The sequence below is a fragment of the Filicampus tigris genome, chromosome 2 (assembly GCF_054856515.1).
Source record: "Filicampus tigris isolate MCC_2025a chromosome 2, RoL_Ftig_1.0, whole genome shotgun sequence".
NCBI classification, from domain to species: Eukaryota; Metazoa; Chordata; class Actinopteri; order Syngnathiformes; family Syngnathidae; genus Filicampus; species Filicampus tigris.
Genome location: NC_141218.1, coordinates 35,162,452 through 35,188,443, shown reverse-complemented (window position 1 = coordinate 35,188,443; position 25,992 = coordinate 35,162,452). Strand labels below are relative to the sequence as shown.

Sequence of the window (25,992 nt, the reverse complement as noted above, 5' to 3'; positions counted from 1 at the left end):
CCGCAGCTGAATTAACTTTAGGAGACAGTCCTGGTGTTTTCTGGAATTTCCTGGACACCATGAAGCCTTCTTCGCAACAGTTGAACCTCTCTTAAATTAATTTTCATGCCAAAGATGGACTTTGAAATTAATTAATAAAATACATGCAAATTGACATCATAAAAAATGATGCAGTAGACTTTGTCAAAATGTATATTTTCAAACCTTTTGCTAACAGCTGTATCTTAACATCCATCCATCCATTGTGTGAACCGCTTATTCTTACAAGGGTCGCAGGCATGCTGGAGTCTATCCCAGCTTACTTTGACACAATCATTTTTGGTTAATTAATGTACTGTAGTCTCAGCGGCCAAGTAAGTCAAGCAAAAATGTAAAGTGTGAAAAAATGTGCTATATATAAAACGTTAACATGACAAAAAGTTCAGCATTTGAAATTCTAGCCATTTTTAGTGTAGTTGGCCTGCCTATATCAAAATAAGCGTCATAGGAAAAAACATGTTGATTCAATGTTTCAGAAATGCTGTAAAGGACAGACTATGAGTCACAACAAATAACAGACAATGGCAAGGTTATTTTAACACCAGCACTTAATAGTATACATAAACCAAACACTATTAAGGTTTATATTAAGGTTTATTTTTACATTAAAGCAAACATTTTAAGAAAAGTCCTTTGGAGATTGTAATTGTACAAGGCACAGGTGTGGGCGTCAGTCTGTAAGGACACAGGGTTGAGAGTTTAAGGCATTTCGAAACTGTGGACTGCAGCATGAAGTGAAGAGAATGTGGTCCTTAACGTTGCGGTGCCGTCTGTGTTGAGAGGACTTCAGAGCAAAACGTGCATATGTCATACAAAGAACTAAGCAGTACAATTATTGCAACGTACAGAAAATGTTGGCCTCGACATTCCAAAAGTGTTTTACCTGAGCATTTAAGACCAGTGGTAGTTCAGGTACCAGATGGCATCAGTGGACAGAGATGGGCCAAACAGTGGATTCAGCTGGGCCAGAATGGCTATCAACCAGCTGATGGAAAGAACACACATGAAGATCACTGCTCATGGACATTCACAATCAACCGCTGGCTTGTATGTTGCCCCTTGTGTCCGTGTGATATGTAACAAGACCTAAGCCACAGTGATGGTAAATAATTTAGCTACACAAACATTTATAGTGTTCGGCCAGCGCGGTTTACAAGTGTCTCACAGTCCTAAGAGCTGTGCAGAACTGTGAATTCCGTCCCAGACGAACGCCTACTTTGTGGACGGTTGAACTAGAACTCTTTTAAAGAGGAAGGATTAAGAAAGGACGGATGTAAGTTTTCGTCTGTCCCTCTATTCGTCCCTAAACGGTCAAGTCCCGGCTGACGTGTTGTGTATTAAGCCCGCGAGCACATAACCGCGTTTCTACCACTAGAGCCAGGAGCGCTGTTGCGTCTTTCTACCTTTCAAACCGGGGGAGCGGATACGTCACCGTCCTTTTTTAATCCAATTCTCTGTCTCTTAGCCAACTTAATGCATCAGAATATACACGTGACGATGTCGTGAGACCGCGGAGGATGTCGTGGAATTTTTTCGAGCCATAGGTAGGCTAATGGCGGACTCGTCGATCGCTGGGAGCTCTGATTAAAGTAAGTAACGGCAATGATATATAGACGACGTGCACGAGCAGTGGAACCAGTCAAACGTGATTTGATATGGTTTGTAGACAGTTACGATATTGACGTCTTTGTAACAGAATAGAGGATGGTAATTACCACTCGATTTTTAAAAAATTAAAATAGTGCTTCTCTTGCACTGACACGTTATTTTTACATCTTCGATTCAAACAGTAAATAATAATCAATTCTGCCTGTGTGAAAGCCACACGTCTAAGCTATCTAATCAGGAAATTAGCCAGCTAATGAGCTCAAAATAATTTCATGCATGGACGCTCTTTCTTCTTTTTTTGGGGGTTGGGGGGGTGGACCGACGGAATGCGCTTTAAAGGGACGAGGACGGACAGTGTCGGAGGACGATCATTTTCATCAATAAGGACGGAGGGACGAGGACGGAAGGGTATGCAGGTGGCAGACGGATGGGGACCGGCAAACAAGGGGTAAAGTGCCCAGCTCTGATAATTAGTTAATAACATTGTCCATCATTGTGAATTGTTGTCAATAGGTGTCCGTGACCAGGCCAGGTTGTACCCAATATCATCTGTGATTGGATCTAAGGATCAGCGGTAAAAGGGACAAGTGAACGTTTTGTATTCTTAATAAAACCAACTCCTGTGAAGTATATTTGTGTATTCAAGACACATGGCACTGTATATAATTGTACAAAATAAACAAGTACTACCTAAGGATAGTGTTTGCTGTGTTTAAATGACAAAAAAAATGCCTAGTAATACTTACAACAAGTAGCAGCAAACAGAAGTTAATACCAGCATTGTGATTATCACTCTGTGGGGAAAAGACAATATTTGAGGAAAACGTCACAACAGCTCAAGACAATCATATCATTGGCCTACGTAAGGGAAGTTGCATCGTTTTTCCATAGCTGGGTTATTTTTAATTTTGCAAGAAGTATGAGAACATAATTTAAAAAACTGAAATGGTGACCTTACGAAAAAAGCCCAACATGAGGGGTTTAGATTCTAAACCACTATAAACTTGGATCAACTTGATTCTAGTAGTAGCTTTACAGTCGTAAACACCAACACTTAATAAAGCTGCTAGATGTTTATCCACCACTACAACATCCACACAGTACAAGACCAAATACTGCAAGCTTTCAATTATGATCCAAACACACACTTTAATAAACGTTCTGTCAAATTGAAGTTAGCAGCGAGCTAGTGAAGTAATAACGCTAACATACTCACCCTCTGTTTGGTCCTTTGGGGATAAACCAGGGCACCACTCCTCCCACTATGCCCCAAAATAAGGTCATCACGGACACGGCGATGACAAAACTTAATTCTGCCATGGAAGCAGTAAACTTAGATGGGACAAAGTCACACGGATACAAACTTCTCACAACTTGAAACAGAAGTCAGCGCGTCACGTGACCTTGTCACGCGCAGGAGAAGGAAGTGCCAGTGCGCATGCCCTACTCAAGACACTCGCGTGGCCATAGACACATTTAACAGATTTGTACAAGTCTAGAATCACACCTAGTCACGGATTTATTTGTTTAAAGTCCAATTCTATTCAATGCATGGAATATTTTTCATATTTTAATTTTTAGTCTGAGTTTAAAATACGAGTTGGTATTGCTATCTCTGTCCAGCAACACTTAATTTTACCTCACGGGGGCAGAAGAGGGTCATTCAGTCTCACTAATTGCAGATTCCCTCCTACATTTTAGGCAAGTTCAATAAAAAAGTTCAGTTTTTTCATTGCATTTTAAATAAAATTTGAAACAAATGCTCCAATGTCCAGTTCTGTCCAAAGTTGCTCGAGTCCATTAATGACGCACATCAGGTAAGTGTGCCGACTCCAACCATATCGCTGTTTTGTTGGTTCCGCCATGCTTAGGTGACATTACAAGTCACTCGGTACTGTATTTTTTATTATTTTTTAACAATGTTACTTTAAAGATTTGAGACGATTTAGAATCATATTATTCAACTTGTGTTAACATTTTGGAGCCATTTTAATGCCAACTAAAGCCTTGTTTTTAGATTCATGGATTCAAGAATGAATGGGAAGTCAACCCCAAAATTTTCTGTACAAGAATATGTTCCTTGCAGGCCCACGAGTTGGAACATGACATGCTGATTAATATTGCGTTTGTGGAACGAGTTAAGCAGTAAAATCCACCCGTTTTTGTCCATCTCAGTGGGCGGCAATTTTACCACTTACTGTCAACTGAAAATGAGATCAGTTGGTCAGGTAACAACCAATCATGGTTCAGCTTCAGAAAACATCTACGCCGTGTTTGGTCGTTACCTGAGCTCGAGCAACTGTAATGTCATTTTCAGCCGACAGAAGCGACAAAATGACTGCCCCCCGAGATGGCTAAAAACGGGTGGATTTTTCTGCTTGACTCATATTCCACAAACACAATATTAATATTATCAGCTTGATATTTACCATTAAAGCCAAAGTCAGACGTTTCCCTGCTTGGCAACTGCAACATTAGCTATAAAACCCCAATCTTGTGTGAACATGCACAGGGTCCATTGCAACAATTAACCTTTCTCCTTCAAATCGTATCTATCCAAGAAAACATGACATGGACAAACCATTTTATACAATTTATTGATAGCAAAAGATGTTTACTCCTGCATCTTCTCAATGGTCTCCTCCTTGTATTTGCCCTTCTCCTTTCCATCAGCGCGAGATTTGGCCTTGCGCTCCAGGATCTTTTTGCGGTCCTTGTCCAACTTTAGCCTGGTGATAACCACCTATGAGGCAAAGAAATCTGATTAGTCATCAAATCGACTTTGACAGCCCCTTGCGTTAGTATCTTCACACAGCAGAAAACGCTCTGTTGATTCCAGTCTTAAGTGTGGTAGATTAGTCTGACAGTAGAAATATTCCATAAATCAGAATTCATGTCTTTGGACCAAAACGACAACAAAAAGAGCATGACAGTGGCAAAAGATTGGGGATACATTCAACCCTTTGACAGATACAAAGATGTCAGTCTGTCAGGTGACTAACAGGTGATCAATGCAGTGGGTGTGCGCCTCTCATGCTAAATCAGCTGGAAAATGCTGCAGCCTTCCAGTGACCTTGAAATGGATCAACTGGGCAGCATTGATAAGTTGCTTACCATCCCAGTTGTGATTGGCTCCGTGAGAAAGCCTGACGGTACAAATTTACACAAATCACAACTGGCAGCATGCAACAGATTGTTCGGCAGCAGAATGACTCAGCTACGGCAAATTGCATTTTTAATGCGGCTTTCACATTTGTGTCCTTAATTTAATGTACTAATTAAAAAACATTACCTGTTTGCAAACTATTTGCTCTCCAAATGCCGGCAAGACAACATTAGACTTGATGTAGTAAAGGAAATAGTTATGAATTTAGTTTCAAACAGGTCAGCTGTAAACATACAATTAACAAATGTGATTTTTTTAATTTTCTGGTTTTGAAGAAATGCCTACTAGAATTGAGATCAGGGGTAAATACTCCTAACAGACTTCTAGGAACCATTCATGTATATCATCTTGTGATGAGAAGCTACTGGAGGCTTTTTTGATTTGTCTTTAAAATATGCACAATGTTGATCTGACTGATTGCTGCAATACAGAGACCCGTATGTGGTGGAAGGAGTAAAGTGCATTGGAAAACTGCTCCAGGCCAACATTACACCATTTTCCCTGAGATGACGGTGAAATCCACAGTGAAAACCTATCCATCTGGAATTCATCGGTTTCACAAAAAATGTACCAATTTGAATGGAATTATTCCTGCAAGCAATATGGTGTTGATGCACTGTTAACTCCTAGTGTATTGAGCTATCTCAATAAACTTATATGTAGCCGAGTCACATTGTTTACATACAAAAACTTAGTCCTTTATACATTTGAAAGGAACACTTACGTCAAGATATGCAGATGAGTATCACTTTGCAGGGTCAATTGCAGTAAAGTGGGAAAAAACCTGCCCTTTTAGTGTACCCTTTTGGGTTATTTCTTGAGTCACAAGCGATCTCTATAGCGCGCAAGTCACGAGCGATGATAGTGCACTGATACGAACAAAGTGAAAGCTTGTTCAGGTTCTCCATAGGCCTGAAATGAGACCTTTTTGAAAATTCAGAATGTCCTTGACCTCATACTTCCATGCGTCCATTGCTTGTGTGAACATCCAGCAATGAATCAGTAGCCGGTTTGCATGGAGCCACATATTCCGATTGGAAAGGATCCAAATGACCAATAGGAATGAAAATGCTCCATATTAACACCTCAATCGGAATAAAAAGGCCAAATCACAGGGGTGGTATATTCCGTTTGCCAATCAGAACGAGCGTCATGTAAACAGTTCAATCAGAATGGCGAGGCAGCGTCCGGTCTGCGACGCAAGAATTGTTTTAAATACTGCTAACTTGGTTTTATCAAGATTTAGAAGCTTTAATAAAAGGTGTTAAAACAATTGGGAATAATGTGCTAAATAAGATGAATGAACTCCACCTTGATAGATCACGTGATGTTTACATCGACCTCCGTGTGTCACAAGGCTGTAACACGGCTGATCTGATTAACGGGTGGAGCAAGGAAACGGGCGATCGGAATAGATGACGTCACATGTAAACAGGTGACACCACAGGTCTCCAAGTAAACCCGGCTGTACATCCATGCAGTGTGCACAGCTCTGAATCTAAATTTCCCCTAATATGAAGAACACGAGTTAAGTTTTACATTCCATTATCTAATAAAACCAAGTCAAAATGGCACGCAGTGCTGCTCTGCCAGGTTGTGAGGTGTACGGGCTCCAGAGGGGAGCGCGACAGCGAGGCTTCTTGCTGTGCCAGGGTGTTTCACAAGTCTGTGGCACTTTAGGGCTGAACGATTTATTGTTTTGGGACCGAAATCGCGATCTTAGACAACGGGATGGGATTTGAAGATCGTCAGACCTGCGTTTTTTCCAAAGGACTGTTATCACCCACGCTCATCAATCAGTGGCATGCTACTATGGACCAGTCACACTAATCAGCGCCTAAACTGACCTGGCGACAACAAATTGAAAAAAAAAAAAACCATGGTCCACGCCCCGCTTTCACCCATACTCCTGCAAATCATGTCTCTCGCGGCTGCTTGGCAGTGCTAGCTGCTAAGCAACCTTGCTTGCTCCGCAGCAGCGTGGACCTTATTCATATCTTATGTAAGTCCGTGCGCAGCAGCAGCAAGGAGCTGCGTGATGCTGATCCTTCCCTCCGTGGTGACAAATAAACTACCCGACTAAAAAGTTGCGCTTTCACCAATGAGGCGAACGAGCTGTCGCAAAGCATGCTAATTGCAGAGTCGGGAAAGACCCAAAATAAGTACTACAAGCTATTGATTTAGTACAGTTGGCAGTACGTCGTGTGTTAGATTGGCTGGCTTTATTAACATAAAACAAGAAAGGTGCATATCGTCGCTGTCCTGTGAAAAACACGTACCTCCAATTTTGGAAACGTTTTCAATTTTGACATTAATGCGATGTCTGTAACGCGGAAACACCATTAATGTAAAAAATAAGAAAAATGAAAAAAATGAAGATAAGTGTTTTTCACATGACAGCGACGATATGTAGAATGTAGTCGAAGAATAGCTGGTGGAGTCTGGTGGACATTAGCTGACAAACTGGAGCGGCAGTTGGCCGTGAAATGAAGATAAAGTACTGTTTATTTTCTCTTGGTTCTCTTCTGTTTTAATTAGCAACGTTGCTGCAGTGTTAAAAGGCACTGTTAGGAAAGAATCTGCTCAGGTACATACATGCACATTTACAGTTCATAATCGTTCTGTAAATGCAGTAAATACAAAAGTTTTCAACATACATAGGTGCGGCTTATTTAAAGTTTTTTTACAAAATGTTCTAAAAAATAGAGTGGGTGCGGCTTATATAATGGTGCGGCTTGTAGCCCGGAAAATACGGTACGCGTCTAGCAAAAATATCGGAAATATTTACATCTTACATTTATGTTATTAAGATCATGTACATTAGTACAAAATGTAAAATATTTTGGCGTAAAAAAAAAAAGTGTATTTACTATATTTATATACTATGACACAATTGCATATTTATAAATGATGGAAAGTAGTACAGTAGGTCTTGCCTTACTTTAACCCTTTTAAAAACCTTGAAAAAGGACGGCCTCCCTCACAAAACCTCTTTAGTGTACTTGTATTAAGTAATAGTTTTGATGTATTTGCAGGTCATTTTCTGTCATATTTATAAATGTTGTAAATGCACTGAAGCTTAATTTGAAGAAAATCACAAATCAAATTGAAATCGCAATATCTGTCAGAAAAATCGCAATACAATTTTTTCCTACAATCATTCGGCCCTATTAGGAACTACAACTAGTTTTGCTTCAAAAGGTGAAATCTCCAAGTTCCCTGCCACGGTGGTCTTGTTATGCTACTGTTACATCACAATTATTATTATTTTTTTTAACTTTTTGCATAATCCGTGATTTGTATTGAATTTGTATTGCGATTTACTGATAATGCCGGTCACTGGAAAGGAGAAGGAGTTTTGTGTTTTAGAGTTTGATAAGCATGAGATGTAGTACCCCATGCCACCTCCATGCCATCAGAGTTAGTATATTTACCAAACAATTACGAACTGTTTCTGTATGAAAATTAACACAGATATAAAAATAAATCCAAACTGGTATAACCAGCTGCATCTCTATTGCTTTCCATAGTTTGCCTTGCATCATTCAATCAGCGCTGCCTTTGACGGTAAAGTCGAATAACGGCGGTACGTTTTTAGTTTTTTGCGCTCTTCTGTCCCGCCAGTCCACAGAGATGTGAAAAATGAGCGAATTTGATTTAGTTCTTGAGGAATAGCTTCAATTTTCAGAGTTTGTCCATTTGACACTTCCCGTTCTTGTCCAGTGCACTGATTCGATGGCATCTAGGCCCTAACAGCCAATCACAGTGACTATTTGTCCAGACAACCTGACCAGATTCTACATGTTGAATTGGCCTAACACGTCACCCAGTAGTCCCGACAACGGCTCAGACTTTACAACGTTGCGCGCTACACCAAACAGACGGTGTTGTACCAACTTTACGAAGTCGGATTGGTGTGTAGAGAGGCCTTAACTGAGGCCTTGACAACCGCCGATCCTGATTGGCTTGTTCGCGTCTGGCATGAAATGGAATACCGACCGCTTCAATGTATGCTGTTTAACATTCTTTTCTTAGATTTTTGCGACAACGAAAAATCAGCAATAGCTTTCAGGAAATATAATTTTTGAGGTTACATATCTTCAACAGATGTTGAGATAAAGTGACAGACTTATGAAACATCCTTAAGTTGTGAGCACCGAGTGAAAATTAAGTTAATTTATTAGAGGAAACCACTGCTGGAATGTGTCATTTTCACACCGAAAAGGAAAGGGTAAATGGCCTAGCTGGAACTGTGTTACAGGAGCGTGAAACTAACAATGAACATCAAATTAGCAGGGTATTTCCAAATGGTGCACAGTAAGCAACAAGAGAGCTCAGAAAATCTGAAAGATTTAGTGCATTGCCGTTTATATTAACACACTGTGTTTGTGCGTGTATATGCAAACTGCATTTTGATTGTGTACAACAAATTATGCATAATACTAAAACTGCAAACAAACTGCTTAAGATGAAGATCAAATATACAAAATTAGAAACCAATGCAAGTGTTTATTTTAGTTTTCTTTAGCACAATGCATTTTCTAATTTAACTCATCTGATTTACCTACCTTCTATATACAAAAAAAGGCATTGTGCCCCAAAAAAATTTGAAATATGTTTTCAAGTGTTCCTTTTTATATTTATTGACACTTCCATAGTATTAGTGCAATTCTGCATAGATTATTGTTCTTGGTTCCATTTTTAAATGCACTCAACATTTACATCTAAACGTGTTAAGGCCATCGTCTCGCCTTTAATTGAAGTTGCTCCATCATTTACAAACAAATCAAGAAGGCTGGTACAAGCTGCAAAGTTTAATCCAAGTTGAATGTACTATCATCTTAATTGTCTTCATTATTAATTTGTAGAATACTTAAAGAATTCAAGATGCTTGCCAGTGCGATATGCCGTGATGTATATATCATCCAATTAGTGAACTAATTGTGACTACTGTTACTTGTCGACTAGCAAAAGACTTGTTTGTGGCAGCCCTAGTGCACAATAAAGTGCCGGAATTCAATTCTTGGTTATGAATGTCATTTAAGTTCTGTTATATTTTGAAATTAGTATTACATCCACTCAGAACTACTTAAAGTATATTAGAATTTATACAGTTAAATTCATTCTGAGATATATATCGCTGCCGTGTAGCAATTACATTTATACCATAATATTAGGCTATATCTGAGCCGGAGCTTTTGCAGGGATGTCTGCGATGAATTAATTAGAATATCCACAATGTATTAATCTTATTCACTTCAGATCCCAATTGGACCTCTCATATTTCCTACGGTACTGCTTTTTGGTGCATTCCCGAAAGCATCCAAGCAATCATCTCCTATGCACTTTGACACGCACAAATATTCCACAGAGAAAGTGGTCACCTTGCTGGGATGAATGCCAACATGGACTGTGGTTCCGTTGGCCTTTTCTCTCTGCACACGCTCAATGTAGATGACGTACTTCTTCCTGTACACCTGCACCACTTTACCAATCTGTTGGCCTTTGTAGTGTCCACGGACAACCTGAGAGTGGCAAAACGTTGGGAAAACAAATCAAGAGTATGCACATTTAACTTTAAAAAAAAAAAAATTTAACCAATAGTCTAGCTTCAGTTCAGTACCTGGACCTCGTCATCTTTGCGGATGGGCATGGACCTGACGTTGTACTTCTGACGGAGCTCCTTGGACAAGGGGGAGGACATGATCTTCCTCCTGATGTGTGAGGGAGCATTGAAGTGCCTCTTGCGGTTCTTGCGGCGGGAAGATGTTACAAACGGGTTCAGCTTCATGATGCTGTGGAACAAAAACAATTTAAAAAGTAAATTCATAAAGTGCTCATCCTTCAACAAAGTTTAATGCTCTCCGTATCAAAAAACGTGAATGCCTATTCAAACTGCAGAAAGCATATATAATTCATACATACAAACACCACACCATAACTGTAAACCTTTTCCACAATAGCAGTGAGAATAGTCATCATTACATTCAAATGGTCGTGAACTAATGCTGACGCTGTCACGTTTGAAATTTTCTGAGGCGACATCACAATAAAAGGGATCAAAACAGTACCAACTCCCAGGTTTCTGGTTAATATACTGCCTACAAATAATTGCAATGATTCCAAAAGCAGCTATTACAACTAACTTAGCTTTCAAATACGCCACTATGTTAGCATCGTTAGCATAATAGTGTGCCCTCAGTAAAGGGGGTAAGTGGATGAATTCCTACGCATAGTGAACCAACCCCAAACGCAGACTACGTAATTACAGCGTTACCTAGTACGAATGCAAAATCATTTTCTTGCTATCGGGAGGTTTTCGTCAAGTCAGTGAGCGTAGACATGTGGATCATTCACGGACGCTAATAAAGACGCTAGCCGCAAACGCCCGTAATCCAGTCATCTTTCATGAATTCACGACAATATGGGTCTTTATGTGATGATGGTAGGTTTTGGAGGGGTCTTAGGTATTCTATTGAGTCTAATAGAAGTTTTGTAACACGGATGGATCAAGATTCGCAAGTGAAATTGCTTGTTCAAATCTTACCCTGCCGTATACTCCTCTATGGCCGGCGGAAAAGAGGATAGCGAACTACTTCCGCTGGCATTAGTTCACACTCAGGTCTCGCGAGATGCCACGTGAAGATCTTCGTAAACACAACACAGCATTCTTCCTGATTTAGTCCACCTTTAACTTGAATTTTGTGAATTTACTCGTTGAAATGACTGATAAATAACATGTAAAAGCCGATAGATATTTATCTCATACAACCCCCCCTCTTTTTTTAAACATCGGATCGTGTTTACTTATATAGGTTTGACACGAAATATCGCCACAAGATGGAGCTAGAACGTATCAATGCACATAATAAACTAGAACTAAGTTGTTTATGAATCATCAAGTTTGATTTAGCACCTACCTGATACCTGGTCACACCAATATAACATAATGTAAAAAACGAACATCGTCAGCAGTATCTTATTTTATTTATATATATATATATATATATATATATATATATATATATATATATATATATATATATATATATATATATATATATATATATATACATATATATGCACGCACGCACGCACGCACGCACATACTTGAATAGACGGTTACACAGCAATCTTTCTCCTGCGTAGGACGTCAACCTGGGTAAAGTCCAGTCACAGTTCCAGCTCTCCCGCCTATCCGTTTCCCCTCCCGATTACCCGCAGGCAGCACCCCACGGATTCTTCTCTGGCTGGCTGTCGTGGAGGCAGTGCGCATGTGGAGCCTGCGAGCAAACACTCCACACCCGTTGGCAAGCATCGGAGAAGGAGGAGAAGATGAAATGTTTTTCCCGTTACCTTCCGTACATCTTCCGGCCGCCGAGCACCATCCTGTCGTCCACTTGCCACACCGAAGGTAGGGTGGGACACGGACGGGATGTGTAGAAAGCCTGTCAGTTGTTTACTTTGTGACACAGATTATTTGGTTATCTGTACATCATGCGTGCATAAGTTGCAAGCGACAGCGGATTTAAAACAGATGGAGAAGTTGTGGGGGACATCTTTGAATGTAAATGTGTGGAGATTCTATCACGCTTGAAAATGACTTCAATGATGTGTTTGTTTTTCGAGAGACATGGAGAGAGTTACACTTTTACAAGACAATTTAGATCGCATTTTAATAGGCTACCCCTTGTTCAGTGCTCATTTCCACAGATATGTCAGCAAGTTGGGCAAATTGAAATTGTGACCCATGTCGTCTATTGCAGAACAGGTCTTCAATGAACCTAAAGGATTGTTTGTCTAGATGTGCTCTGCAATTGGTTGGTGACCAGTCAAGGGTGCACCTCGTCTCTTGTCCAAAGTCAGCTAGGATAGGCTCCAGCTCACCCATGACCCTAATGAGGACAAGTAGTATACAAAAATGGATACAACCTAAAAATGGATGGATGGAAGTTCTTCATAGCTGGTCACTTATTCCCGGTGGTAATTGTACTTTCAGACGGTTCAGCCCGTGAGGGTATCAGTGTTTGCTATAAGCAGACGATTATTAGGTCATCATGTGGAGACTGGGCCGCTGCATTATTTAGTTTTGCATGGTTGCCCTCCTTCCAATATGCTCTGCCCTCAGGAAGGAAGACTGATACATTGCAGTATGTGGTGGTCAAAGCCTGTCGGCTACACGACATGACATTGCAAGCCATTCATACATGTTCACTCAAGAGGATGTCTTTGGGGGTTAACTTCAAGTCATGTTCATTATACATTCATCATCAACCCAACCTAGAGCTCTGCACCGTAAATGTGTAACTGACAGTCACCAGCCACACCACAAATTTGCCTGTACAATCTAGTTTTTGATTGAGACTTTGAGATAGATGTCCATTGAACAACTGACAGTGTAAAATGCATTTTGTTAATACTGGTGCATAGGACTAGATTTGGCTTGAGGATTTGAGCTATCAGAGTCATGTGTCTATGATGGTAAGAAGCAGTTGGCTGCAGAAAGCAAATGTGAGCTGTTGACTCTTATGTAGTGGAACCTTGCGCAGTATGATGACACAACAGATGACCTTGGAAATGCCCAATGTCCCCTGCACGCACACTACTCTACACTGTGTGTGTGTGTGTGTGTGTGTGTGTGTTTGTGTAAAAACATCCGCTCAAATCAGATCACGCACGTCTGTTCATTTACACTTAACTTTGGGATTCCCGGTGTGATCACACGTACCAACCTTGACAAAACTTGTAGTTTTATGCAACTCTAGTCAAACTTGTCCACCCAACCCCCACTCCACCATTTCTCAGCATTTATGTCCACTCCAGCTAAGCACAGTTTGCCCCTGGGAAGATGAGTGTGCAGTTACCATGTTAGTGGAAAATGCATTACATAATCCTGGTTGTCGACCACAGTGTTCCCCATTTATTAGGATGCCTGTGATGGTCTGGAAGCACATGCAGTCACCTGGGTTCTCAAACACACACACGCACACGCACGCACACAATATTTCTTTCTGTTCTTTTCCTCATGCTTCTCTCATTTTTTTTCCCATGCGATGGTTACGTGCTGTTGTGTATGAGTAAGGGAAAATGGGTATCCATGCACGCCAATAACTGAAATACGTTGTCATGTCTCACATTGTCCATCAGTTAGCTGAGTAGGTTCTGCCTCAATGTCTGTGCTGGGTCGTCAAAATACGGTGACACGTTACTTCATCACTACAATTGATGCAATGCAAGAAAGCTCTGTGATGACTGACTTCCATTTTTTCCGTTTTGGTGACCCACATTTTTTGGTGGTGGTGGTGGTGGGGGGGGGTTATGGGTGTGAAAATACAATGACTGTTATAATTTTCTACATAGATTTATTTCCATTTTATCAGCAATTGTTTTAACAATGAAACTTTAAAATGCTGTAAGTAACACAGAGACAGACATGCAGTAACAACTAGCCTCTATTGACTTTCCGTCCACGCTAAGGATCACATTCGATCGCATTTGCTATGATGTAAAACCCCACAGGTTGTTTTCCAAGAGCTTTATTTGGCATTGGTAATGTATTGTATTTGATCACATAGGGGTGGGCAATACGGGAAAAAAAAAAAAAAAATCTCAATATTTTTTCAAAAAACACGATATCGATAATTTTACGATATTCTACAAAAATATTTAAAATCTTGCTTCACAGACCAATTGTGAATGGACAGCGTTTGTGAACATCTCTTTTAAATTGCTAAATACAGCTTCTGCAAAACATAATGATATTCTACGACAATGTTTCACAATAAAGAACAAAAAAATGATGTATAGACTTACATTGATTTTTGGGAATATTTATGTCATAGAAATGTCTCTGCTGTTTTTCCATAATGATGTGACATTGTGAGCTGCAGTAAGTACTGGTGTACCGCTGCCAACTACTAGAGCAATCAGAAGGAGGAAAGGGTGTTAACTACAGCAATCAGAATTGGAAAAAATGTATTTGATATGTGACGTGTGACGAAGTGTCACCCAGCGAGAGGGAAAAAAAGACGTCGTCATGACAACACCCGTTCTCATATAACTGTATTGGCCACCGTATTCGGAATAAAGTTGAATAACAAAACTGCAATTTACCGAAAAGTGCATTTTCCCACTCATTCATCGCTGTGATATACTTGTGACTTTATTCATGTTTGGGTCACACTAATAAGCCGCGTACTTTGTGCAACAAACTCCTCGGGAATACAGGCTAGTTATGAATGATGCAGACTACTGAATGTTAACCGATCATCCAGGGTGCCACGTTTGACTTGCTCGCTAAAGTACTGAATGTGTGCGTGCGTGAGTAAGTGCGTGCGTGCGTTTATATTTGTTGCTTCAACTCGGCTACTGTTTTCTGAGTGTGTGTGTTTAAGCTTTTGTTTAACGTGCTTTTCCTCGTAATCCATATGGTTCGTGGTGCAACAGAATTGCTCTTCGATGTGACCGTTTTGGTACATCTAACAATGTTATTCCCACCAACGTCAGTCTTGTCGACCCCAAACCATTTACAGACTACGGACGACGTGGACTGGCGACTTGCTATTATTCCCCGCTGGACACTCCTCAATACTTAAAACATAGCTCGGCTCCAGTGCGGACAGAGTCAGTTTGTTGAATGATTATCACTTCCTCCTCCTCTGCACACTGATTTTCAGCATTTCCTCGTACTTTGCGGCCGTTGGCTCACTCGCTTTTCGAGGCAGTATTAATACTCAATAATGTAAAATTACACATCGTGAAAGTAAGATTGACGATGGTATCAATGACGATGTATATCACCCACCTCTATGATCACATGAAATAGTGCAAGTTTGTGGATGATTAGTGTGAAGTGTACGGCATGTTGTATTCTTTTAAATTCCTGTTTTCTACCCTAAAGTCATGAACTAGACAAACATTCTTGCAAGAGCTATTTATTTGACTGTAGGCCTGCTAAAGCTACACTACTCACCATGTACCTTATTATTCCAAACATTTAGACTACTCTGCAATCATGACCTCTATTTTATTTGTATCTTGGGTGAAAAAACACCAACTTGTTTTCGATTCCATGCTTAATATTTTTAATATTGCAGTAAGTGGGCCACCAGATATTTGTGGCTTTTTCAGTAGTTTTTTTTTTATTTTTAAAAACATATATTTTGATTTTCTTTTTTTTTGGTCGTTTCGGTTCTTTGGGGAATGTTGGTCACGTTGTTATTCATTGGCGGGTTCCCGCTCTTTCAGTCTTCTTGGTCACCGCCCTCTGCATATATTAGATCGTTTTACACTCTGACCTGTTGTAACCACACCTCCCAGTTTTCACACGCCACACTGTGACTCCACCATTGGAACATTATTTTCATGATCCTCCCTGCCATCTACCTCCACGTATGAAAAAAGTTTAATAAAAATTGCATATGAAAATGATCTGTTACAACTGAATTCTATGTCGATCCACTATGCCACAAAACACCCATATACAAAGTGAATAGAGTTTATGTTTTTAAAATCATATATGCCCAACGTAATACCAAAAATCTTATACATTTTGTATAGTATAGAGGAAAACAGTACGCTGAAATTATGCTAGTGCTATTGATGTTTCTTGTACAAATGTATATGGCATGCCAACATGTTCGTATACAACCAACCAAATTTGCTATTTCACAAATCAAGATAAATTACCACAATAAAAAGTATTTTAAAATGTTTTTTTAAACGGCTGGCCTGTTTTCTGAATCTGAGCCGTGATTGGTCATTGTGAGCAGTTGTGATGTCATTTTCAGTTGACAGAAGACAAAATGGCCGCCCCGAGAGATGGCTAAAAGCGAGTGTATTTTGCTGCTTAACTTATATTCCACAAACTTGAAAATCAATCACAATGCAGTGTTTCAACTAGTGGGTCTGCTGGGAATACATTCTTGAAAAAAATATGTTTGCCTTCAATTCCACTTTAATGTATGAAAGGGGCCATAATTGGTTTGATATTTTACATGACATATATAGTCCTTATAAGAATAATTCTATTCAATTTATGTAAGAAAGAAATGTGTGATACTTGGACTATGTAAACCATACAGGCTAGTCTGTCCAGCCATCCATTCTGGTTTCGCTGTAATTTTCACTCCCTCTTACAGTATGTACTGTACGTCTAGCTTTCACTCAATCTTAGTGTACTTTCCCTGCAAAAGAGACTACAGTTGAATTAATCAATAATATCTATTGACACTAGATCAAAGAAATGTGTGTGGAATGTGATATTTGCTCGCCGTGACTCATCATAAGAGAATGCTCAAGTCAGTTCTGCAGTTCGGTCTCCAGTGAAAATCTTCATGTGAATGCTGAGTAGGGTGAAACAATTTGTCGGTTTTGGATCAAAAATCAATCATTATAGACAACGCGATCACGCCATCGCCAAAGATGCAGTTTATTTCAGCACCCTTATTGCCCCGGGCTCACGATCAGGTGCAGCGTGCTACTTGGGGCACAGCTTACACCAATCACCAATAACCAATCACTCCCAGGCTGGTTAAGTAAAGGTGCGTCACCCATACTCCCTGCGTTGCTTTCCTGACTGCCTGGATACCGCTTATCCTTTGCAGTGTTGTGGCGCTGAAAGTATTTACTTTTAAAAAATTGATTAAAGGTGATCTACAAATAAGTGGCCCAGTGAATAGGAACACATAAAATAAAGAGATATTGGAATTAAAGTAGTTTTTCCATCTCGCAACATCATGATAAATAGTCAGGCAAATGCAACATTGATTTAATATTGAAAAAAATCACGGAAAGTGATTGTGTGGGCTTTGTGGAAGGAGGGTTGTCATCATGCTTGTAGTGCAGTAATGTAACTACACATGATGTGATTTTAATGAGCTCAATGTGGTATCCAAAGCCCATCAGGTGACTCTCAAGAGGGAGCTGAAATGTCCGTGAAAACACAACAACAAGGTGCCGGCGTTTTTCTCTCACGGCACTCATCTGCGGTCTCACATTTCCACAAACACTTCCTGCTCGGTCTCTTGCAGCGAGCTGACATGAAAACAAGGAATGATATGAGCAGTCTCAGTATCAACGTTGTACTGATACAATAAACACTGATTCAAGTTTTACTGTCTCTTGACCTGTCTTTCACAAAACGTGAATCGCAGAATTGGATGTTAAAATCCTCTTGATGAATTGGTGATTGAATCAACTTGACGGTGCAGCTCAGTGTCGTGATCGCCTTTGTTACATTGAGTCTGCTCCTCTCAGTAGCTATATAGTGGGACAGAGAGGCTCCTTATCGAGCCGGAAGCCTGACAGTCTGCAGCATAGACACCACCACTACTGGGAGGGAAATTTACTGTATATATAGAGCATCAGGATGTGCTCTCCCTCTCCCTGCCCATCTGTCTTAGTGATTTTATGAAAGGTCCTGATGAGGTGAGCGAGACAGGTTGCTGCTAACTGCTAACTGACATGTTTGCTTCTGCAATTAAAAAGCAGCAAATTACAATGAGGAGCATGGTAAACTTTTACAATACAGGACAAGTATTTCAGTGTAAATTTATTTACTTTGATAAGAGACAACTTTTGTTGTTTGAAATAATTTGAATTTAAGGGCAGCAAAGTGGATGAGTGGTGGAATGAGTGATCAGTCTCACAGTTGAGAGGTGCAGAGTTCCAATCTTGGTCATCTTTTTTTAGATTTCCTTAATGTGGAAATCAACTCAAACATATTTTTTTCAAGAATATGTTCCCAGCAGTCCCACTAGTTGAAACATGGCATTCTGATTAATATTGCGTTTGTGGAATATGAGTTAAGCAGCAAAATCCACTCGTTTTTAGCCATTTCAGGGGCTGGCCGTTTTGTCATTTCTGTCGACTGAAAATGACATCACAACTGTTCAGGGTTCAGGTAATGACCAATCACAGCTCGCTTGTTTTCTAAAGCTGAGTCGTGATTGGTCGTTAACTGAGCCCTGAGCAGTTGTGATGTCATTTTCATTCAATCCCATTAAATCCCAGGAATTTATTCATATTTTTTTCAAATTTTTTCAAACGTTAGAGTAAAAGTGGGTCTGAAAATGTCTGGCAGTAAATGAAGTAGGAAGTAGTCAATCCAAGCATATTTTTTTTAAGACTATGTTCTATGCAGGCCCACTAGTTGAAACAAGGCATTCGGATAAATATTGCGTTTGGGGAATAAGAGTTAATCCACCCGTTTTTAGCCATCTCTGGGGGCGGCCATTTTGTCACTTCTGTCGACTGAAAATGACATCACAACTGCTCAGGGCTCAGGTAACGACCAATCATGGCTCAGCTTTAGAAAACAGGTGAGCCGTGACTGGTCGTTACCTGAGCCCTGAGCAACTGTGATGTCATTTTCGGTGGACAGAAGTGACAAAAAGGCCGCCTCCTGAGATGGCTAAAAAAACGGGTGGATTTTGCCGCTTAACTCATATTCCACAAATGCAATATGAATGACAATTCCATGTTTAGACTAGTGAAGGCACATAGAACATTTTCTTGTCAATATATTTTTTGTATTGACTCCCTAGCTCATCTGTTTTCTGAAGCTGCCCATGATTGGTCGTTATCTGAGCCCAGAGCATCTGTGATGTCATTTTCAGTCGACAGGAGTGACAAAATGGCCGCCCCCTATTGAGATGAAACCAGTGGATTTTACTGATCAACTCACATTCAACAAACTCAAAATTAATCTGAATGCCGCGTTTTAACTGGTGGGCCTGCATAGAACATATTCTTGAAAAAAATATGTTTGTGTTGACTTCTACTTTCAGCCCTTCTAGCTTGTTAAAGCACATTGTACTTACTGAGATCACTTTGTCATTTAGCCTGTATTCTTGCTGATTTTTATGCATCCATTTGAGCTCTTATTGTTTTGCATTGAGCGTTTTACTGTCATTGTTGATTGCATCTGTGGACTGGTTTGTTTGTCTCTCACTTGCTGGCTTCACCACAAATTGTACCCTTGCGGACAATAAAGAACTCTTGAATCTACAATTGATTGGTGACTAATCCAGGGTGTACCCCAGCTCTTGCCCAAAGTCACCTTGGATAAGCACCAGACACTAGTCACGTCAAAAACAAAGCAAAACAAAACTGAAAATATCCGGAACAGATGTGAGACACTGTTGTTTGTGTGGCCCGGAGGGCCACTTACAAACCATCTAACAAGCAGACTCAAACCAATTGCAAGCACAGGAAATCCAGCACAAAGGTTTTCTCGATTGCGCTTGGGGTGCAGCTCTACAGTAGAATTGTGCTTCTCCAAATGCACAATATTAGATAAGCATATGGTCCCAGGCCCAGATGGAAGCTCACTTTCTGAGATTCCCTGGGGGAGGAAAGTCAAGGTGGGCTCAGTGTCACATCTTAGGGGGCCTGGGTGGAAATGGTCAATTTCTAATTTCTAAATGAGGGGCACAGGTGTCCTAACAAAAGCTGAACACAAATCTGAACAGTATTTCTTTGAAACAAGGCCCTGAAAATAAAACGGAAAGTGTAATTTGAAGTGAGTTAATGCTGTCAGCTTGCAAGCCCAGCTGCACCTATTGGGGTAATGGCAACATTCCATCTTGGACTTTTAATGCTTTTTTTCTCCCGAACACCGTTTTCAATCTGCCTCTGAAAATAGCCTTGCAAAGTCATCACTCCTCTGTTTGCACAGAATAACCTTAGTATAACGGGTCGATATGGATCAAGAATAAAAACATGTCCTGGAGCAGAGGTGACTACACATTGAAAGAATGCGCTTTTATAAGGCTGCCGTGTCAGCGCCATGGACAGCGTGTAGTTTGTGGTTGTGCGTTTTTGAGAGAGCAAAGATGTTACATCACTTTACATGCCAAAAACGGGGTACACACACATGATCAGTAGAGACAAATTGGAGCATTTCCCCTCCTTTGGATCATAGTCAGCAAAAGCACGATTTTCGGATACCTGCAAGATTAACCTGACCATTTCTCCTGTGGTGTTGTGTGTTTTTAGAATGATTGCCTCCCACAATCTTCTAGGAAAAAAGTTGGTGCTCGTAACAGAATTTTACAGAATTAAGAGAACTTTATTGTTAGTGTAATTTTTTATTCTGGTGTAATTTCTTAGAATATCACCCGAGTGTTTTTTTTCTAAAAAATGTACCGTTTACTTGTCATCTTTTCAAAATAAACATTTTAAAAAAAAATCAGTTTTTTGTACAGAAAATATATCGAACCGGAGTTTGTATATGTATATGTATACATATATATTTATATGTATATATATATACATATAGATATATATGTATATATATATATATATATATATATATATATATACATATAGATATGTATATATATATATATATATATATGTATATGTGTGTACTATATATATATATATATATATATACATATAGATATGTATATATATATATATGTATATGTGTGTACTATATATATATATATATATATATATATATATATATATATATATATATATATATATATACATATATATATGTATATGTGTGTACTATATATATATATATATATATATATATATATACATATATATATGTATATGTGTGTACTATATATATATATATATATATATATATATATAGTATATATTCCAATTATTTATTCCAAGGGTGAGGACCAAAATGCATGGCGAGGCTGCATTCAGCCATTTTGGTCCTCACCTTTGGAATAGCCTGCCAGAGGATGTCAGGTCTGCAGAGACTGTTGATATTTTTAAGAGGAAGCTCAAGACACACCTTTTTAGTTTGGCTTTCAACAACTTTTAAATAATTTATCTTTTCTTTTGATTGAAGATAATTCTATGTTTTGCTTTGAATGTTTTAAAGCACTTTGAGTTGCATTTTTATGTATGAAAAGTGCTATATAAATAAAATGTGATTGATTGATTGATTGATATATATATATATATATATATATATTTTTTTTTTTTGAAAAATACCAACATTTGCTTCAACTCTAAAGTACAAATTTTAAATGTATTTAAATCTAGTTTAGCAATACCTGCCTCATTTTCTGCTGTGCATACTATACTTAGCAACATATTAAACAAAAACAGCACCATGAAAAAAATAAGAACTAATACTAATACAAGTTAAATTATCTGATGGAGAAATTACCCATCTTCTGTGGTGCATTCTAAGCAACACAGTACAGTGTATTTTGCAAATAAATAGCTCCTTAGAAAATAAAAGTTAGACTGTACTTATCCTGTCAATTATATATTCAACATATTCAACAGCAACTTATTCAACAAAAACACAGCCTTAAAATAAATCAATCTTGGGTTATTGCTAAGTTGGAACCATATAGGCTATAAATGTTTTTTTAAAAAGCACCTTGCAAAAAATACGTTTCATAAAAAAAAAAAAATTATAATGTAAAAAAATACATTTGACAAATTTTAAACATTGCACTACTGTATGGTGTACAACACTAAAAATAAATGAATAAATAAACAAATGAAATATCAGGTGCAGCTATACCTGACACATTTTCTGCTGTGCATACTTAGTAAAATATTCACCAAAAACAGCACCATGAAAAAACAAGAATACTTTGCTAATGCAAAATAAATTATCTGATGGAGAAATGACCCATCTTCAGTGGTGCATTCTAAGCAACAGATTACAGTACAATTTACAATTAAAAGCTTCTTAGAAAATAAAAGCTAGACTATACTGATCTTCTGAAGTATATTCTCAGCAGCTTATTAAACAAAAACAGGGCCTTCAAATCAGTCTTGAAGGGAGCTTTGGATCATACCCATCTTAAGCTGTATATAAAACAAAAAGAACTTTCATAAAAGGCCCACTTAAAATTAAAACAGAAGTCATTTTCACTCCGTTTCCATGTTTTGCTTCAGAAAAATTAGGGTGTCCACATTTTCTGGTGACAGTAGAGATCTACTTGGTGTGACAATGTCTCACTGGAGACAGAGGTTCCAGGTACAGCCAAGTAACGTTGTGCCAACTTGGAAAGGTGAGGGTACGAGCTCTGATGTTTTTTCCACCATCTCAGTGGGTTACCATCTGTGAGAATGCAGTCTGCTGACCTGTACAAGTTCATCTCCTCCTTTGCCTCTTTGGCTGCAGACCTGACCCTTAGCTCCTGAGCCATGAACCGCCCTCCAAACAACTCCTTCGTGGCTGACTTCTTCTCTGATGGAAATGCTGATGGTGAATCTGACGAGTCTGCTGCTTGAGTGTCTGCAGAGGTGGTTGCTTCTGTTGTATGAGTGGCTTGGTCCTGAATTATATATAAACAACAAAAGCATATTTTTTTATGTTAACTATTTTTAAATTTCAAATTTTGATTCATTTAAATAATAATTATAAATTATACACTAGCAAAATGAAAATTTCTCCAATAAATAAAAGGATACCTACCGGTACTTGTTCAATGCTCACCACCATCTCTGTGATGAGGGCTCCATAGACTTCCTTTTGAGTGTCATCATTCAAGTGTCGCAGAGATTCGAACCGAGCATCCGAAGCAGTGCACTTGTGTAGGTAATCCTGAAGGGCAGGATCTGTGGTTCTCTGCTCCAGGTCTTTCTTGATGGCTTTTTTGACATCTCTCACTGCTGGGCTGTCATCATCACATCATCACGCAGCTGTATATTGCCGTGTCTCCTGATGACACAGGACCCATTGATACCTTTTTAAATTGCATTTTAGATATTAAATCATGGATGGCAGAGAATTTCCAACAGCTCCATCACGGCAAAACTGAGGTTTTAGTTATCGGATCTCAAGGTCAGAGAGAGAAACCTTGACCAAAACTACAAGATTTTTAAACCCTCACATTGTGTGAAGAACCTGGGGGTCATGTAACTATGTATGTAATGTAACTATGATTGGTTTTTATCGCCTTAAGAATATCGCCAGAGTCCGGCCATTTCTCTCTCAGGCTAACACAGAAGTGTTGATGCATGATTTAATTTCCTTTCGTTTAGATTATTGTAACGCCCTGCTCTCTGGCCGCCCCAAAAAGAGTATTTCTTCCTTACAACTGCAGAATTCAGCTGCTCGGGTGCTGACGAGAACCAGAGGGCGAGTGCACATTACACAAGTTTTTAAATCGCTGGCATTGGCTCCCTGTCTCTTTCAGGATTGATTTTAAGGTGCTTGTATTAGTTTATAAATGTGTTAATGGCCTTGGGCCATCTTATTTATCTGATTTGCTTTTATCATACCAACCCTCGCGGATCCTGAGGTCCTCTGGCGCCGGCCTTTTAATTATTCCTAGGGTGAGGACCAAAACGCATGGCGAGGCTGCATTCAGCCATTTTGGTCCTCAACTTTGGAATAGCCTGCCAGAGGACGTCAGGTCCGCAGAGACTGTTGATATTTTTAAGAGGAAGCTCAAGACATACCTTTTTACTGTGGCTTTAAAATAATTTTAAGTAATTTATGTTTTTCTTTTAATTGAGGAATATTTTTATCTTACTGATTTTAATTCTTAGATATTACTGTTTTGTCATTTAGTTTTGTTGTTTTCTGTTGTTGTTAGCTTTTAGCTCCAGTGTTTCCTCATGGGGGCTGCTCTTGCCGCAGAGGGCGTCACCGCAGGGGTTCCTTAGGTCCAGGTGACCAGGGGCCTCTACACTTTGTGTGGAGTCCACCCGGCTAGTCCGGGCCGGGGGTCTCTGTGGTGGTGGCACCCTTGTGGCCGTGGGCTGTCATTCCCCTCAGCGTGGATGAGCTCCCCTTGGGTAGGCTTTCCTCATATGGTTTCTCTGTGCCTTGTCATGTCTTTTTAACACAGTTTATCAGGTTGTGCACTTTGTGTGTGTGTGTGGGTGCGTGTGTGTGTGGGTGTGGGTGTGTGTGAGTGCTGATGTACTGGTGGATATATGTCTTTGGGTTTGTTTTGCGGGTGTTCTTTTTATGTTGTGTTTTGGATGTTTTACAGTACTTTGAGTTGCATTTTCGTGTGTGGAAAATGCTATATAAATAAAATATGATTGATTGATTGACTGATCAGACTGTGCCATAGGGTGCAAGAGTTCATTTTAAGTGAAGATCATGGATGCTTGTTGGAGATGAAGCGTCACACATCATAACTGTCACAGTTTTCAGGGTTTTCATGACTGTGATGAGATTTTCAGCCAGTTTATGGTCATCCTGAGATAGATTGAATGTTCCTCATCCTCTTGCTCACAGCACTGTTAGCCATTGCAGAAAACACTGCAGACTGCTGTTCAAGGTATGTTTTCATCATATCATGGGAGGAGTTCCACCTAGTTGGAACATCTTGAATGAGTTTGTTTTCACTAAGCTGGAGCAACTGCTGTTTTCTCTTTAACACATTGTTTCCTGTTGTGCTTCTGTGAAAGAAGGTGACGAGTTTTCTCATCTTTGCCAGGATTAATTGTATGCGCAAAGCATCCAATTTGTGGCCCTGGTCCAGCAGTTGTGACAGCATTAACCACATTCCTGGCATTGTCAGTTGTCACAGGTATACCTGTAGTTGCTTTTGTCCGCACCAACTTCCAATCCTCCACAACTTCTTTCAGACTTCTGGTTAAATCATCAGTCGTGTGGCTTACGAGCAGGCGTGTCTAACCAACGTTGCTTTTCATGTACCACTCCGCAGTTATATATATGTGCCGTAACAGTCAGGTAGCTCTGCGTAGCTCTTGACGTCCAACCGTCTGCGGTTACAGCAACAGCGGGGGCTGCTGACAAAGCCGTCGCTAATTTGGCTCTCGTTTTATTGCACAAAGCAGAAATTGCGGTACTGGTAAAATAGGTTCACGAAGGAACCTTATAACAGGGCTCAAGTGTCCACAGCATGTTAAGAAACCCGGCGTTTTCCACAACAGAAAATAGCTGCATGTCCATGGCAATAAAATTAGCAATCACCCTGTCGATTTCTTTTGCCCTCTTGGAGTCATGTGACAATGGCTGTCAAGAGACACTGGTAAAGTTTGTTGCACGGGTGCTTTTTCTTGTTGTCTGGTTCCACTTATTTTTACATCGGGTGATGTCTGCTTAAATGTGTTGCCATGTTTGTTTTATTTCCACCGAAACTTCCTAACGCTAGATGTGAAGTTTGGTGGAGCTTCTTCCACTTCAGGTATGCTTGTAGCCATGTTGCAACCGCCAACTAGCTTCCCATGTGACCTCTCAGCAGCTTGAGCCAAAT

At 39.6% G+C, this 25,992-nt stretch overlaps 3 protein-coding genes across 4 annotated transcripts in view; 1 reads left to right on the top strand and 2 right to left on the bottom strand.

The window, feature by feature from the left end:
• Window positions 1-614: 614 nt before the first annotated feature.
• Window positions 615-3,112, bottom strand: atp6v0e1 (ATPase H+ transporting V0 subunit e1). Of its 2 annotated transcripts, none has more exons than XM_086023886.1 (4): window positions 2,864-3,112; window positions 2,394-2,441; window positions 923-1,024; window positions 615-714 (listed from the first exon to the last, which is right to left on the bottom strand). In XM_086023886.1, the coding sequence occupies exons 1-3, from the start codon at window positions 2,965-2,967 to the stop codon at window positions 931-933; spliced, it is 246 nt and encodes an 81-aa protein (XP_085880012.1). In that variant the 5' UTR covers window positions 2,968-3,112; the 3' UTR covers window positions 615-714; window positions 923-930. The 2 variants fall into 2 exon arrangements, with proteins under 2 accessions (XP_085880012.1, XP_085880010.1); XM_086023884.1 differs by having other exon boundaries at window positions 615-823; window positions 2,864-3,110.
• A 1,113-nt stretch (window positions 3,113-4,225) lies between these two features.
• On the bottom strand, window positions 4,226-11,480 carry rpl26 (ribosomal protein L26). The gene is made up of 4 exons (XM_086023883.1): window positions 11,361-11,480; window positions 10,437-10,608; window positions 10,198-10,338; window positions 4,226-4,390 (listed from the first exon to the last, which is right to left on the bottom strand). Exons 2-4 carry the CDS (start codon window positions 10,602-10,604, stop codon window positions 4,262-4,264), a joined length of 438 nt encoding a protein of 145 aa, XP_085880009.1. The 5' UTR covers window positions 10,605-10,608; window positions 11,361-11,480; the 3' UTR covers window positions 4,226-4,261.
• A 509-nt stretch (window positions 11,481-11,989) lies between these two features.
• The window catches only part of ppp2r2ba (protein phosphatase 2, regulatory subunit B, beta a), a 63,461-nt gene continuing 49,458 nt past the window's right edge, over window positions 11,990-25,992 (top strand). The window contains exon 1 of the mRNA XM_086023882.1: window positions 11,990-12,227. Within this exon, the coding sequence (XP_085880008.1) occupies window positions 12,149-12,227 (79 nt within the window). The 5' untranslated portion in view covers window positions 11,990-12,148. The remainder of the gene's footprint in view (window positions 12,228-25,992) is intronic.

Coding starts and splice junctions, on each gene's coding strand:
- atp6v0e1 (XM_086023886.1), bottom strand. CDS start 2,967: ATGGCAGAATTAAGTTTTGTCATCGCCGTGTCCGTGATGACCTTATTT. Junction 2,442..2,863: donor CCCAAAGGACCAAACAGAGG/GTGAGTATGTTA, acceptor TTTTCCCCACAG/AGTGATAATCACAATGCTGG. Junction 1,025..2,393: donor TCTGTTTGCTGCTACTTGTT/GTAAGTATTACT, acceptor TCTTTCCATCAG/CTGGTTGATAGCCATTCTGG.
- rpl26 (XM_086023883.1), bottom strand. CDS start 10,604: ATGAAGCTGAACCCGTTTGTAACATCTTCCCGCCGCAAGAACCGCAAG. Junction 10,339..10,436: donor GCAAAGATGACGAGGTCCAG/GTACTGAACTGA, acceptor TGCCACTCTCAG/GTTGTCCGTGGACACTACAA. Junction 4,391..10,197: donor TTGGCATTCATCCCAGCAAG/GTGACCACTTTC, acceptor TTTGCCTCATAG/GTGGTTATCACCAGGCTAAA.